General features: G+C 44.2%; 1 protein-coding gene across 1 annotated transcript in view; it reads left to right on the top strand.

The window, feature by feature from the left end:
• The window catches only part of F5 (coagulation factor V), a 1,375,529-nt gene that overhangs the window by 975,296 nt on the left and 383,354 nt on the right, over positions 1 to 16,879 (top strand). The window contains exons 19-20 of the mRNA XM_069636481.1: positions 4,678 to 4,749; positions 15,468 to 15,562. Coding sequence (XP_069492582.1) covers positions 4,678 to 4,749; positions 15,468 to 15,562 — 167 coding nt within the window. The remainder of the gene's footprint in view (positions 1 to 4,677; positions 4,750 to 15,467; positions 15,563 to 16,879) is intronic.

The raw sequence follows: 16,879 nt of genomic DNA, 5'->3' as shown, positions 1-16,879 counted from the left end.
TGCAGGTCAAATTCTCCAGGCTCCTGATTTTCACACCTGAGAACAAAATGGAATCCCAAGTGCCATTCGAAATGGCCACAGGGAGAGGAGGGAAACACTCCAGGAGATGTTCCAGGAAAATAAAAATACCAGCATCATGTTTAAGAAATCTTCTGAGAATCTGCCACTCTAACTCGTATTTTAAACAATGTGACATTTAGCCTTTGACTTCCTAATTTCTATTTTATGCCGTTTTTTGGATTTAAACTTGCCCACAAAAGTATTTTCTGATGCACTGGCAGTTGCTAGGATCACCTGCGTGGATTGCTTCGGGGAATACTCTTCAGGCTGAAGACATAGCAATTGAATAGGGCTGAAGGGGGTTCAAAAGAGGTTTTGACTTTCCCAGAGAGAGAATTCTGAAAGCTGGTGGTGGGCCAATAATGCCTGTGAGATTGGCATGAGTGATCATTTGTAGGTGAGCTGATTTGTTCTTCATTTTTGAGGTGTGCACATTCACGTGCTCCTGCAAATCTGCTTTCTGTCATATTTCTTTTAAAGGTATTCTAGGTTTCCGTACAAGCTGGCAATTAATAAGAACTATGAAGGTTGATTTTTCCTGTTGATCTTTGGAAACTAACTAAAAATAATTGTATTTATATAAAATATATTGTAAAAAAATGTATGCTCTCAAGGTTACTTCAGAGCTCTTGAGTTCATAAGGTACCGTGAATGATACACAGAGCGGAACAGAGGGGGTGACACTGAGCATACATTTTGCACAGATCTATCATTGTAGAAGAAGGGCCTTTGCATTCACCTTTTTGCCAAGGTGAGCTAATGGACATTCCATGGGGCCCTAATGAGGGTTATGCTTCTTTTAAACACGCAGTTTTAGAAATATGCCGAGCCAAAAATGTTGCGTAAGTATCATAGTAAATGCTAATATTATTCTTTGTCAAACTTTTTTTTTTAAAAGTGCTTTTTAAGCTCCATCCACCAGAGCTTGGATTCACTTGAGTGTGGAGTACAATACTAACCAGAAAAGAAACCTTGTTCAAAAAGGGACATTGTTTTGATGGCCAACCTATGTCTTCAGATGCTACTTCCCTAAATTATAGTGGTTGGTGAGTCAGCATCAGGCAAGATTGCAACAGAAGGATGGCTGATCTCCTTTGTCGTGAAAAAATAATCAAAGTGCTAGACCCCCAGATCCTCACACATGTTTACAGTGCTTTCATAGCAGCTCACTGCCCCAACCCAACTACTCTCGGAACGTAAGCCAGGCTAGGGCTTCTCTAGCACGTTTCCTAAAGGCGCCACAGTGGTAGAGGTCGAACAACGCCCAACGACTTACAAAATTGATCCCAAGGCATACGCTCCTACTAGCACAGCTAGGTCGCTTTGTAGAAGCATTTGCTCAAAAGGATCGACTCACGTAAGTGCGACGTGGGTGTAACTGCAACAGTGCCCCAAGCTAGGAACAGTTGGCTGGAACTGAACAATTGGGCTGCTTGCTAATGCAGTCAAGCGACTGAAAAGCGGTTTCGGGCGCAATGTGATCCAATGCTTCCAGACTCAAATGACAGCTTTATTGTCAGTGCTCAGCAATCCAGAGGCTCACCTGTAAGAGAAATTAAGAATGGTTTAAAAAACGGACAAAAGAAAAGCAGTTGCCAGTTGGCCGGAATCTTAGTGGTCTCTATTCAGTGTACGGCAGAGAGGATAAGTACTACTCTACTGATGCTATTTAGAAATAGTGGAAAGACTTTGTGGATTGGCAGGCCTCCATATAAAGTTTCAATGATTTGTTGGTCTGGGCAAAAATAGATTAAGTGGAGGTAATCAGTATCTGAGAAAGGATTCTATGAAGCCATGAATGCATATACATTGATCTGTAACATCAATATATATCCTTTGCACTGGTGAATTGAAAGGTGGCATTACATCTACAATGGCACCCCTTAAAAGTGCTGCCACAGAGGGGTGGCCAGACAATGGTATGCTCATGTGGCCCTTGGTTTACATTCATGTAGTTGTATCCTGAGCTGCATTAATGGATTGAAACTCACCAAGACAAATATTCTGTTTTCTCTGCTACAAGAGCGGTGGGTGCATTACTTGCGTGGTAGGACCATGGCTTTCTGTGCTGACTGTATGTTTTTCACAGCGGAAGAGCAAGCATGTCATGTGAAGGTATCAGTGTCTCACCCTGCAGCCAGGGGCATCCCAAACACTGCATGAGCGGGGGTGTCTATCCAGTTCCTCATCGCCAGTGCAAGATGCATCTGTCTGGTCCTTGGGAATGCAGGTTGCAGTCTTGCAGGGTGCGGCACAGACTAGAAAAAAACAGACGCCCTCCTGGGGTTGGGCTTTACATTGACCTCAGATGTTGCATGCTGCCTTTCATAGAGTGTTGCATCTACATATTCTGATGAGTGGATGCTGACAAAAAATAAAAATAGGAACACCGTTGGGAGTTTAGGAGGATAGGAATAGTGGACACCGGGAACTGGCTCACACATCCCATCTATTCCTCATATTCCCTTTTTGTTTACCATCATTCACAAATAGAGCATCATTATAGGGTCCAGGGCTTGGGGGCATGATCTGGGTTTAACCATTTCAAAACAGCAGTGGGAAGTGGTTAACCTTTAAGGCCGATCTAACTCAGCCCATGCTGTCTACATCCTATCAACACATGCTTATAAAACATCACCAGGACCGCCCTGGCACCTTGGAAAGAGGTACTGTAAATGATTAGACTGATACCCAAACATGTATGTCATTTCTGCCCAGACCACCTACCCCAAGGCTAATCACTGAGAAGGTGGCTGCCAAGCTCAGTGACATACTTCTTTCCTTGTTTGAAGTCAGTCAACTCCAATTGTAAGGACTCTAACCCCTGCTGAAACAGTGTTGGCAGACTCCACAAAATCGAGTTTGTCATAATGAGACAAACATCTAACAAATTGATTCACCCTCGGAAACATACTCCCAAATAAAGTGTGAATGCCCTGTATATATTTCATTTTCTAATTAGTGTTGCTGTAACACTTTCAAACTATTAGTATAGCTCGGTGGCAACACGCTCGTCTTGGAAGTAAGATAACGCAGAGCAACACAGGTTCAAATCCCGGGTCCGTGCTTAGAAACCTCATCGGTACTAAGTGCATTATAAATTACCAATTATAATAATTATTAGTAGCGAGTATAGCAAACTGTGAATTTGTATGATTTGTTAACTTTACAAGCTCAAGTAAAAGGGGAGGCTGTCAGTTTGAACAATGAATAACTCCATTTCAACACACGCAAGAGAGAGCTTAGTCCAAATAAATACATATTTATCATTGAAGCGAAGAAGGCCTTCTTCTTACAGGGACCAGGAAGATGCTTAGAAATAATGCAATAGAAACTGCACTGCATGGACCTCCCATCAACCGCAGGACCCACCATAAAAAGTTCCGATTTGTAATCAAATATTTTTTCATATTTCTCCTGGACCGATAGAAATAGAGGAAATTCTTTCAGTGAATCTGGACAGTTTTTAAAATCTTCATATTATTAGTTGTATATTTATATTTTGTCTTCTACAGAGAAGGGCAGGGACCTGCAGAGCTATGTGATTTTTTTTTAGGGGCCCTCACAGTCTTCATTAGGGATAGTCTTTTGTATGCTTCTTAAATGGGCCAGGCTGACCACAAAATAAGAATGTTGCCTTCAAAGGACTGCCCTGAACTGCACGTCCTGAACTACAGATGTCAATTTTCTTAAGGTTTCACTCAGCCCCTTTGAAATAGTATTTTTTGTATATCTTTTGGTGGTGGACACTTTGTCTAGGTAATTTTAAAATCCTATTTGGAGTCATACAGGTGAGGTTAGGGCCTGCCCGTAATCCTTCGCCCAGCTGTTATTTTTTTATTTTTTTATTGCAAAGGACTCCCCAGTATAATGGAAGAATGTGGGATTGATGAAGCCAAATGCAGCTGCAATGAGCCAATGAGGGGCACTCCCTGCATCACAGAGCAGCTGCTTCACAGCGGAGCCTGTTTAGAGTCAGCAAGAGACCTAAAGGTCTTTTTAGACAAACCTAAAAAGGGTTTAAACCAGAATATTGTCCTCTTGAATAATTCCAGATGTCTTTACTGGCTAGTGTACATAATACACCTGTATGTATGTGTGATTCTGTCAAGATTTACAGTGGATTGATTAAAATGACTACAACTACCTGGGGTGATAGTAACATCCAATTGCATCATATTGAGGCGGGGTGAGCTAGTGCAATATTATCGATAATTAGAAGCCATATTTACATGTATGCCAGAGATGATCCACTGAGTAATAATATATGGGTATTGTATAGGGATGTGCAAGGGAAGGATCTCTACCTTTTCTAATTAATGGAAACTCCGCCCATCACTCAACTCATACAGTGGAACCCCTATCAGTAGGCAGGTCCCAGCTATATGGACTGTACAATGCCTAGGAAAAGGCTTTCATTTTTTTGTTATCTTCCATTGTTATTTTGAATACTTTTATTTAAAACTCGCAAAAAAGAATTGTTATTCAGCTCCTTCCTCCTGTTTCCCTCAATGTTGTCACAACAGCAATCATATGGTAGGAATGTATGTGTCTGTTTCATGGCAGCCAATCTAGAGTCACCTGAGTATGATAATGTGCTCAATGTTGTCTCTACAGAATGCAAGCTGCCAATGGGCCTGATGACTGGAGCCATATCAAACTACCAAATCACAGCATCTAATTACGTGGGTAAGTACAGTTTATTTCCAAAACACGCATTGCGGTTTGCAGGGAAAATAACAGGTTTGCCCAGCCATCTGGTTCTTTCTTCATGCATAGTTCATGCATTATGAATGTGCGCTTGCATTCAGAAGCATTCTTCCTTTTGGGGGTTTAGTTCCTTCCACTCACTGTTTCAGGGGGAGGAGTTCTGGTCTATGTAGATGGCCCCACTGCATTTTTTACCCGCTGCAATTTTTTAAAAATAAAATGCAAGCACCCATTCCCACCTGTGTTGCTGATTGTTTGTATCCCTAGTTTCAAACATATTCCTAACAAAGCCCACATAGGAACTTACACATTGTGAAGCCAAACAGAGATTACCCATGCTTCCCTATTTCCTTATGAGCGGTGCCTCAGCCCCATAGCCAGTCAGAATATCTTCAGCTACTGAGATCATCCCTAAGTAAAAGCTTTTGCAAACAAAACCTTGCCTTTCACAGTGTTAGCCAGAGGGCCAAGTGACACCATTAGCAAACCTTGAAATATACATTTCGACACAAACAAGAAAATATTAAGGAAATAAGTGAATGTGTCTAAAACCCTTTGAACACTGTGAGGCAGCGTTTGCATCATTTATGGGTTTGGCTCATCTGTAGCACTTTAACACCACCTAGTCGGCCAACATAATTGCACCGATTGAAGGATTGTAGATGATTAGATGTAACGCCAGGAATTATTTTTAGTGTGCCTTCAGTGTCTGCCATCTCATCACCGTTATTTCGGTTTTGGCTTTGTGAAGTGAGTGCTGGGGGTGATGCGACCCATTGTCTTCAGTCATTGTGATGTTGGACAGCTTTTAGGCATGCCAGTTTGTGGTTGGGACACCTGCAAGAAAGGCGTTTACACCATCCAGATGGGTGAGCACAAGGGCTTGGACATTGCTTTGCATTAAGGCATTGTACAAATGCAAATAACTGTACCCAAGGTATATATTATCAGTACCTGTATATAATGTACAAATATGTTATCAGTCTGTGGTGTCCCCAATCAACGATCCCAGGTGATTCTTCCCCTTCCTCAACAGAATTATCATTGTGCTCGACATGGATCTTGACCTTTTGCAGAACACACTGCACGGGATTGCTCCACTCACTCTTACACACTGACAGTTAGCAGAGATACGTTTCACTATAAAGTGTTTCTGACCAATGGGCTTGCTCTCTTGCTCAATGAATGCAACACAAGAAAAATACAAAAAAACTACTGAAGTCAAACGAGGTGATGAAGGGCTTGAAATGCAGAGGAGTCAGAGCTGGTATCAGGCTTTCTGAGTCTTATTTTCAATGTGTTTTTGAAGACATGGTCACAGTTGATGATGAAGCAGAGGGACTTCACACTGGGGGTGAGTTGTGGGAAAGGTCCTCAAGGTCCATCTCTTTCAGCCAGTTCTGGACTTGGGTACATTTGGAGCCATCTGTTTTCTGATGAGTTGAGTTTCAGGAAGACACCCGCCAAATAGACTTGACTGATGGAGATGCAGTATTTCAGCTGTTGGATGTCATTGATACAGATGACATTCCTGTAAATATGCGTATTATCAGCATAGTGGTAGATTGTGGTGTTGTGGTTGGCCAGAAGAGTGCTGCGTGGATTCATGAAGTGGTCAAAGACGATTGGTGAGAGGATATATCATCGTGGCACTTCACATGTCACCAGCGTCGTTCAGATCTGCGTTGATGTTCAGCAGTGCTTTGTGGTCAACCATGTCCATGTCAGCAGAGAGGTCAATCAGAAACGGAAGGCAGGGCTCCATTTGTCCATGATGAAAGGGGCATTGTCGATGATTTGGATGGTGACAGTCATGGTAATGGTTCTGGGTCAGATTAATGACTTTGGTTTGGAGCAGATTGTGTTGGATTATTGTTTCGCGAAGTAAAAGGATGACAGCCTTCTCAATTAATTTTCCAATGGATGGTAGTTCGCTAGATAGTCAGTGTTGGTGAGGGCTTCTTCAGCTGAGGAGGTTTTGGTAAATTTTTAGTACATCATAAAAAATGCGGTATGTAAGTGAGGGATTAATAATGCAGTGAAATGAATGAGTTTGCTTTCTCTAATGCTCTTCAATATGGGATCAGGGATTACATTTTTTCTTGTGCGAGATGGCCTTGAGGGATGTTGTTAGGTCATCCTGAACATGCATTGTGTGATGCGTGTCTATGGTGGGTTGTATGTCATCAATGTGGTGTCAGAATTTGCCAATTCTCTCTGTTAAAAATGTGTTGATTGTGTACCAATGAATTTAGGCACTAATGGACCAGGTAAGGGTCCGATGCAGTGGATGGTGGCATTGAAGAGGGCTCTGCTGTTGTTTGAGGATTCCCAATGGTTGATGTGTAGCGTTCTGCTTTGGTTGTGGCAATGTGGGTCCTAACAGCTGGACAACATTCTGCAGAATTGTGGGACTTTCCTGTTGCTGTAATTTTCGTCAAGACTATTGCGTGTTTCTACATATGTGCTTGCTGTCAGTGTGTTCTTGTATATACCATGGTGTAGATGGATTTGTTTCATGAGAGACATTCCCTGCATGACAGAGCAGCTGCTTCACAGCGGAGCCTGTTTAGAGTCAGGAAGAGACCAAAAGGTCTTCTTACAAAAACCAAAAAGGGTTGAAACCAGAATAGTGCCCCTCATTCCGAGGTTGGTGCTAGTCATGACGCTGTTAGCGCCATGACTAGCACCAATACCGGTACCGCCACCGACGTGGTGGTATGGGGACTTACCGGTCCATTCCACCCTTTGCGGGACCGGTAAGTCCCCATTTGAAATGCCATTCCCCATTCCAATTTGAGCCCCCATAGGGCTCAATGGGAAGGGGGAAGGCGCCAATGACGGTACAGCAAATTGCGGTACCGTTATTGACCCCGGTATCCCTTTGCGGGTCACGTCCTTAACACCTGCTAAAGCCAGGCATTAAGGGAAGGACCCTCAAAGGGACCTCGGAATAGGGCGCAAAGGGATTACTGGCACCGGTGTCATTACCAGTGCCCGGTATCCCTTTGCGCCCCAGGTCGTAATGACCCCCATTGTCTTCTTGAATAATCCCAGATATCTTTGCTGGCTAGTGTACATAATACACCTGTATGTATGTGTGATTCTGTCAAGATTTATAGTGGGTTGATAAAATGACTCTGTCTACCTGGGGTGATAGTAACATCCGATTGCATCATATTGAGACGGGGTGAGCTAGTGCAATATTATCGATAGAAACCAGATTTACATGTATGCCAGAGATGATCCAATGAGTAATAATATATGGGTATTGTATAGGGATGTGCAAGGGAAGGATCTCTACTTTTTCTAAGTAATGGAAGCTCCTCCCATCACTCAATTCATAAAGTGGAACCCAAACCCCTACCAGTAGGCAGGTCCATCATTAGGCAGGCTAACACGATACAAACAAACTGAACCTATATATGTATACATGTACATGTGTGCATGCCTCTTGGTGTGTCCCTGTATGTTTTTGCATAACCGGATGTGTTCCTCAATGCACCTGTGTCTGGATGCAGGCCTTCACCGGTCTCTGGTGTTTGTTTGGGTGTGTGGAGTGGAGGTGGATGAGGAGAGGCAGCACATAGCTGTTCCTCAGGCCCTTTTAAGTCCACCCAGCCCGTCAATCTTCTAAAGTCACTAGAATGAGTACTATTACATTGGATAACATTAAACATCTGTTAGGAGTGGCAAGAGGCCCCTGGCGGGTGAAATTGTGCTCTATAAATACATGTTATGCCACTGTCTGCACAAGATTTGGCCATTTTGCAAACAGGCCATAAGGCGCCTGCCCGGGTCAATTCCTGGACTTAGTAATTAGTCGATCCTTTACCTGAGGAAAACTGAAAATTGCTTTGAAAATGTGATCTTTACTGGTGGTGGAGTGAGCAGGCAGGGGTGGAAACTGCAATCCTGACGCTAGACCCGTTGCGGTGGTCATTTGGATCCCCTGTGAATCAGCTGGTCAAGCAATGCTAGCTCTTCTTTATGCTGACGTTCGAATGCCGGTTCCTTAGACTTTTTTACTTTGAGCTTCACTCTGTGTCTAAAGGCTGGCCCGTTTGTTCCCTGCTGATACCGTGTCTTTTTAAGGGCCCAAACATCCTCCCCATGCCCCACTCACCATTCTCCTCAGGCCATAGACCCTTGCCTGTGCCTGCCATGCCCACTGCAACGCCCCCTCACTCGACGCTGGATGGAACGCTGTCTGTGTTCATTCCGTTAAAGATCGAATACCTTCTGGCAGGATTTTGCCAGCCTTATTTGAGGCCAGAGTATTTCACGCTCCCGCATTATCCAGAATGGATGATTTAGAAACTGGTGTCACAGCAATGATTGTTTTTCAAAACATTACCATGATTTGCTAAATGAGATACAAGCATGTACAGTATATACACTAGGGTAATATATATCTCTCACCAGATAATATTTTGAAGTGGGAGTGTTTTACTCACAATTTTTTGAAGTTTGGAGTAAAGTAATTTTCAAGTGACAATAAAGTATGCCTATAGCTCTACTTTCCATGTCTTTTTACGCAATGTTTGGGGTCTTGAAATGCCCCCACTTCTTGATGCCGTACGTATTGTGATCATACAATATGAGGAATTCTGGCAAGTGCTAAGGATCATGGCTAGGCCTCAGAGACAGGCTTGGATGAGGAGCATGAGTAGTTGTGCCTGGTGTGGGAGTAAGAGCCTGACCTCAGACAAATCCATGACTTGCAGAGTATGTACATCAAGTTGGGGGCTGAACTCAGTAGCCTCAGATGAGCTCAATGAATGAGAAGCAATACTCCAATCCCATTGCAAACACAAGTATCCACTGCAAATGTATCCACTCATAGTCAGGATGACCCAATGGGTGGGCTGGCCCAATCCCCTCTAGCAGCAGCAGGCAGTTTGGTGGGAAGAGTCTGCAAGTGTTTTGCAGAAGTGATTGAAGGCAGAGTTCAAGTGGGGCAGGTGAAGCAGAGAGAGGTGGAGGTAGGAGTAGGGAAAGAAGTGTCTGGAGAAAAGAGGCAGGAGTTTTGTAACGGAAGCTGGGTGGAAGATATTTGGAGGTGCTGGGAAGGAACAGAGGGAGGAGATGGGGCGAAAGGGATGAGGAGAGAGTAGGTTGAAGGAATGAGGAGGAAAGGAGTAGCGGTCATCATACAGGAGGTTTGGAGGCATGATAAACAGCAAGGAAGAAGGGAGAAGGAGGAGACAGCATTCAGGAGGATGGGAGGAATATCAAAAATAAAGGAAGAGGGGAAGAGATGAAAGAGGAGACAACAGCATACAGAAGGTTGGAAGAGACATCGAAGAAGAAGAGGAAAGGAGACTCAAATATGAGGTGAGGTAAAACACTACGCTAGAGAAAGAGAACACAAAGGTGGAGGCTCAATGAAACATTAATGGAGAGGTGGAGGAGGGACTCAGAAGAAGGTAGGAAGTAAGGTCAAGCTAAACCTGACTGGAAGAAGGCAGAGGAGAAGGGGCAGGTGAGCTCAAAGCCTGACCACGTTGAAGCTAGGAGGGGTGGCGGTATGAGCATGTTGTGGAAGAATGAGGAGAGATAGAGTGCACAGGAGAGTAACAGGGATGCAGGTGAAGTTGTTACAACCAATTGAAGACAAAAGTGTGGATGAGGTTGGGGCACCAGATCCAGTTCCCTAAGGCAGGGAGGTGGCAAGAAGCCGTAAACCAGGCTTGTACACAAATGAACGTATGGGAGTTTGTCAACCTCTACCCTTCCTACATTTCTATTGGTGAGCGGGTCCAGTTTGCAGTTGCACATGGACCTGCGAGATCCATGAATATAACCATTCCCCTGCTCAAAAACGAGAAACAGAAAACTAAATTCTACAGAACCAGGAGACAAGAAAGAACAGCGGGAACACTGAAAATTGTTGGGACTGTGGGTTATTGTGAATCGAAAAACTGTCCTGGGAAAGGAACCCTGATTGTGAGTTGTAAACTCAATACTTAAACTGCTAATTTAAAAGAGAAGCCATCATCTTGTTTAAGCTTTAAGTTGCCTTTTTCTTCTTTTTTTGCCAAACTTGTAACTATCTCTAATAAAACTTGGTGTAATTGTAATCCTCCATTACGGACTACAGTCTCAGGGAATTATAGTGCCCCAGCAGACTCCTTTATTCTTGGTTCGGGTCCAGTCCTTCGGGGCCTTTGACATTGCTTGTGCCTGCGCCTTGGCCTCATCTTTTTGGCGAACGTTGAATCCCTTCTGTCCTCAGGGGTATTTCCCCCTCCTGTCCTTGGGTGGTGCTCCACTTTGGGCAATGCAGGCAAGGGCCTGCAGCCTGAAGAGAAGGGCGAGTTGGGCATGGGTGATGGGGAATGCACGTGGGGGTGGGGGTAAAACATGGGGGTTGTTTGTACCCTTATTAAAACACTACATCAGCAGTGAATAAACAGGCAGGCATTCAGACATTGAGTGAAGCTGAAGGTCGAAATGGATACGGTACCAGAACTTGAACGTCAACATAAAGCATTGCTTGACCGGCAAATTCACACAGATCCACGTTACCACAATAAAGAATGTAGTGCCGGGATTCCAGCTTTCACACCACCCCCAAACAAGACCACATTTTCAAAGCAATTTTCCGTTTTCCTCCAGTAAAACATTGACTCATTACCAAGTCCAGAAATTGACCCAGGAATTGACCCATGAAGGCACCTTGTGGTCCGTTTGCAAAATGGCGAAATCATGCGCACACAATGACATAACATGTATTTATAGAGCACGTCCCTTTATTCTTATTTAGGGTCAGTACTTTGGGGCCCTTACCATTGCTTGTGCCTGTGCCTTGGCCTCATCTTTTTGTTGAGACGGCCTTAGGTGAAGGTTCAAACCCTTGTGTTCTCAGGGGTATTTTCTCATACTGCCCTATATTTCTCTCTTGTGTGGTTGCTCCACTTTGGGCAATGTGGGTGGGTATCCCCCCATGCAGGTACTTGCATTAGGATCTTCTCCGCCACTAAACGAGTGCTTAGTAGAGGGTTTTTGAGATGGTGGGGATTGACAAAAGTTTATGCGTCAAGATGTCCAAAACTAAGATTATTTACCTCTGCAATCTATCCCATCCTCTGCCTTCCAACATGGACAATGTCCCTTCTCTTGTTTCAGCACCAAAAGAACATAGGGATTGCCAATGACAAAAGTAGGTCATGCATGTGCCAGTGTTCTGGCCGCCTTGGATTATGGCCTGAGGAATGAAAGCACCCCTAAAACAGCAATGAAATCATGTACTCCAGGCCCTGAATGCATTGATGCTTATATAAGGCTTCTTTTGACTTGGAGAATAACGGTTCAGAAACGTATTAAGAAACAATAGTGTTTTAAACTGCAAGCCTTACGCAAGGTCTGCTAGGGTCCCGCTTATCCTCTGCATTTTGGAGGGACACAACTCCTTAGATCTCTGTGTTCCTTAATCCCAAACCACCTTTATTTCTGCAGAATGTCCTTGTGAGAACATAATTCACTTGTACTGAATCCGGGTTGTCAAATGAAGATTTCGATGTGTATATGATCTGACATGATTGATTGAGAAATGTATTTTCAGATTTGCACACCAATAAGACAGCCTTGGAACACGCATGTATGCACACATACACAAACATGCATGCACACTAATACACACACATACACAATCCATTTTTTTACTGACCTGCCTCCCTCAGCCCAGGCTGGCCTGCTTCTAGGTCCCTAGAGGGCAAGTAAGCGTTGGGAGCCTCAAGATCCCGACTTCCCGACCATGCAGACATTGAGCATGCCTGGGGCTTTGAAGCTTAATGTGCAACTTTTCTATTCAGCCATGCAGTAACGAAGAAGAGTATAAACACACCCTCCCCCTGCAGTGACCTAGCCAGCACCTCGAGGTGCATGGGGGAGGGAGAGGGCTTGTGCGTGTGTCATTCTCCCAGTATTTCTTTTGGTTGATGGCTTCTAGATTATGGGTGGCATATGGATGGTATAGCATACATTCAGCACAGTTCACAGGAGCCCCCTTCGTCCTTGTAAATTGTGCAGAATGGATGCTATCTCCCCTTTGTCCTTGCGAATAGACACTTCCTTCCCTAAATCATTCAGCTATCTACGCACGCCCCCCGAACCCCTTCACTCAGACCTTATTTGACACAGTGGCAGCCAGCTGCTGCTTTGGAGCTGTTGCCAAGTGCCCTGTAACATTCAAAACACAATAGTCAAAACATGAAACACACACAAGCACACTTTGCGACACAAAGATTTGTACCTTCCTCCCACTTCCTGGGATAAAGCATATTGCAGATTGACTTGACAAAACAGAGTTTCTGCGTATGTTTTGGTGCTATAGTGTGGACAAAAATGCAACCTCAGTCTTCCTGAGGAAAGAGCACTTTTATGGCTCAGAGCTTACTCAAGGATTCCCTGCACCATATTGTTTGGTCTCCATTATCGAGGCATTTGAGAAGGCGCAGCGGGATATGGGAGTTACACCGTAGAGGATGATGAATAGGCCTGCTACCTGATTGCGGGATATGGGAGTTACACCGTAGAGGATGATGAATAGGCCCGGTACTTGCTGCGGGATATGGGAGTTAACACCGTACTTGATGGTGAAGGGGCCTGGTACCTGAATGAATGCGGGATATGGGAGTTACACCGTAGAGGATGATGAATAGGCCCGGTACTTTAATGCGGGATATGGGAGTTACACAAATACAGGATGATGAATAGGCCTGGTACCTGAATGGGGAATATGGGAGTTACAAAACTATACGATGATGAATAGGCCTGGTACCTGAATGCGGGATATGGGAGTTACACCGTGGAGAATTATGAATAGGCCTGGTACCCGGATGCGGGATATGGGAGTTACACCGTAGAGGATGATGAATAGGCCCGGTACTTTAATGCGGGATATGGGAGTTACACAAATACACGATGATGAATAGGCCTGGTACCTGAATGCGGGATATGGGAGTTACACCGTAGAGAATGATGAATAGGCCTGGTGTCTGGATGCGGGATATGGGAGTTACACCGTAGAAGATGATGAATAGGCCCGGTACCTGAATGCAGGATATGGGAGTTACACCGTAGAGGATGATGAATAGGCCTGGTACATGGATGCGGGATATGGGAGTTACACCATAGATGATGATGAATAGGCCCGGTACCTGAATGCGGGATATGGGGGTTACACCATAGACGATGATGATTAGGCCTGGTACCTGAATGCGGGATATGGGAGTTACAACGTAGAGGATGATGAATAGGCCCGCTACCTGAATGCGGGATATGGGAGTTACACCGTACCTGATGGTGAATGGCCCGGTACCTGAATGTGGGATATGGGAGTTACACAAATACCGGATGATGAATAGGCCTGGTCCCTGAATGGGGGATATGGGAGTTACACAAATACACAATGATGAATAGGCCTGGTACCTGAATGCGGGATATGGGAGTTACACCGTAGAGGATGATGAATAGGCCTAGTACCTGGATGCGGGATATGGGAGTTACACCATGGAGGAAAATGAATAGGCCCGGTACCTGAATGCGGGATATGGGAGTTACACCGTAGGGGATGATGAATAGGCCTGGTACCTGGATGCAGGATATGGGAGCTACACCGTAGAGGATGATGAATAGGCTCGGTACCTGAATGCAGGATATGGGAGTTACACCGTAGAGTATGATGAATATGCCTGGTACCTGAATGCAGGATATGGGATTTACACCGTAGAGGATGATGAATACACCTGTTACCTGAATGCGGGATATGGGAGTTACATCGTACAGGATGGTGAATGGGCCCGTTACCTGAATGCGGTATATGGGAGTTACACCATAGAGGATGATGAATAGGCTTGGTACCTTAATGCGGGATATGGGAGTTACACCGTAGAGTATGATGAATATGCCTGGTACCGTAATGCGGCATATGGGAGTTACACCGTAGAGTATGATGAATATGCCTGGTACCTGAATGCGGGATATGGGAGTTACACCGTAGAGTATGATGAATATGCCTGGTACCTGAATGCGGGATATGGGAGTTACACCGTAGAGGATGATGAATAGGCCCGGTACCTGAATGCGGGATATGGGAGTTACACCGTAGGGGATGATGAATAGGCCTGGTACCTGGATGCAGGATATGGGAGTTACACCGTAGAGGATGATGAATAGGCTCGGTACCTGAATGCAGGATATGGAAGTTACACCGTAGAGTATGATGAATATGCCTGGTACCTGAATGCGGGGTATGGGAGTTACACCGTAGAGGATGATGAATACGCCTGTTACCTGAATGCGGGATATGGGAGTTACATCGTACAAGATGGTGAATGGGCCTGTTACCTGAATGCGGTATAGGGGAGTTACACCATAGAGGATGATGAATAGGCTCAGTACCTTAATGCGGGATATGGGAGTTACACCGTAGAGGATGATGAATATGCCTGGTACCTGAATGCGAGATATGGGAGTTACACCGTACAGGATGGTGAATGGGCCTGGTATCTGAATGCATTTGAGTCTGCTCTTGACATATGACAGCCAGAAGCAGCTTTGCTCTGCCAGTGCTCGGTCCTTACCTTTACCATAAAAAAGCAAGGGGCCATTCACTGCATGTCTAAGTTTGATCAAAAACGCCTTTTGTTATTGATGTACTAATGGCAAAAGTATTTCCGTTGACTTTTCAGACAGATGGGAACCCCAGCTGGCAAGATTACATAATGCCGGATCGTATAATGCTTGGAGTACAGAAATGAATAAGACCGATTTTCCCTGGATTCAGGTATTTCTTGTTTATTTGCCATTACTCTACCCATCGTCATACAAACTGCAAATGACCTTAAACAAATAAATTAAATTGGACTTTTATATCGCGCTTCATGCCAGAGTCCAGACTGCATTTAGCTCATGCCACCTCATGTCTTCCATTGGGCATGTGTGCCAGCTGCATGCTGCCGGTGGGGCCGTTGCAGGAGAGACCCCACTAGATGCACCTGTCAGGTCACCAGTGCAAGCTGAATCCGTCTGTATTTTGGCATCTACTGTTGAAAATAATTACAAGAGATACCAAGCCGTGCTAACCCTATCATATTTTCGGAAGGAGTTAGAAGGAGTTAGACATACTGATTACGAATGCAGCTTCGGAACTCATACCTATGACAATGATCCTGATGTCGACATTTTTTCGAAATTTTGTATTTATTGTATGAATAAATAAATAAATATATATATAACTAAGATATGTTGAGTATGAGGGGTGCGGGGTGTGGGGGGTGGCAGGGGGTCTTGGGTGAGGGGGGGTTGGGGGGGGGGCCCCAATAGTAAATGATACTCTTTTTGGTTATTTATCTATTGAAAAAATAAATAAATAAATAAATATATAATTAGAATGTGTTGAGTATGAGGGGTGGGAGGGTGGTGGTGGTGGGGGGGGGGGTGGCAGGGGGTGTTGGGTGAGGTGTTGATAGTTCTAAGTGACATTTTTTTTGTCGACATTTTTTTTTCTAAAAAATGACTTTTTACATTATAAGTATAGGATGTTGACATTTTTGTTTTCGAAATTTTTTTTCTACATTTTTGTTTGTCGACATTTTATTTCGACATTATGACTATAAACCCATTTGCAATGCATAACCGGTGCGAATTACAGTAGACCAATCATAATTATTATTCAGAATGACCAGTATCAACTTCACCCCCAAAAGCTGGAGAGGATATAGCCCCAGTTATACAATCGATCCAGAAACAAGAAATGACAGTCCTAACCAGCAGCCCATGTATCTAATTGTCTGTTTTTAACACAGATGTGAATGCTAATCAAGCTTTTATCATCAAGTGTTCTTCTGGAGGGTAGGACTTTAATGCTACTAGAAGTTGTTTTCTTAAGTCTTTACCCTCAGAGCTCAGCTAGCTTCTGTTAAATGTGCTGTATCCTTGCAATTAGCCCTTAAAGTTTTATTACAAATGTCTGGGCGTATATTGGCTAATACTAACGCTCTTGCCTCAGATAATGGTCATAGAGGAAAAGATTGTGAGGAGGTGGAATGTAATCTATCTGAAGCCATACAGATGGCCGAAGAGATTGAAGAACAGCAAGACT

Source organism: Ambystoma mexicanum, chromosome 7p (genome assembly GCF_040938575.1).
Source record: "Ambystoma mexicanum isolate Mex_15411 chromosome 7p, UKY_AmexF1_1, whole genome shotgun sequence".
In the NCBI taxonomy this organism is placed as follows: Eukaryota; Metazoa; Chordata; class Amphibia; order Caudata; family Ambystomatidae; genus Ambystoma; species Ambystoma mexicanum.
The sequence above is the reverse complement of the archived record's forward strand: the minus strand, read 5'-3'. Positions and strand labels throughout refer to the sequence as shown.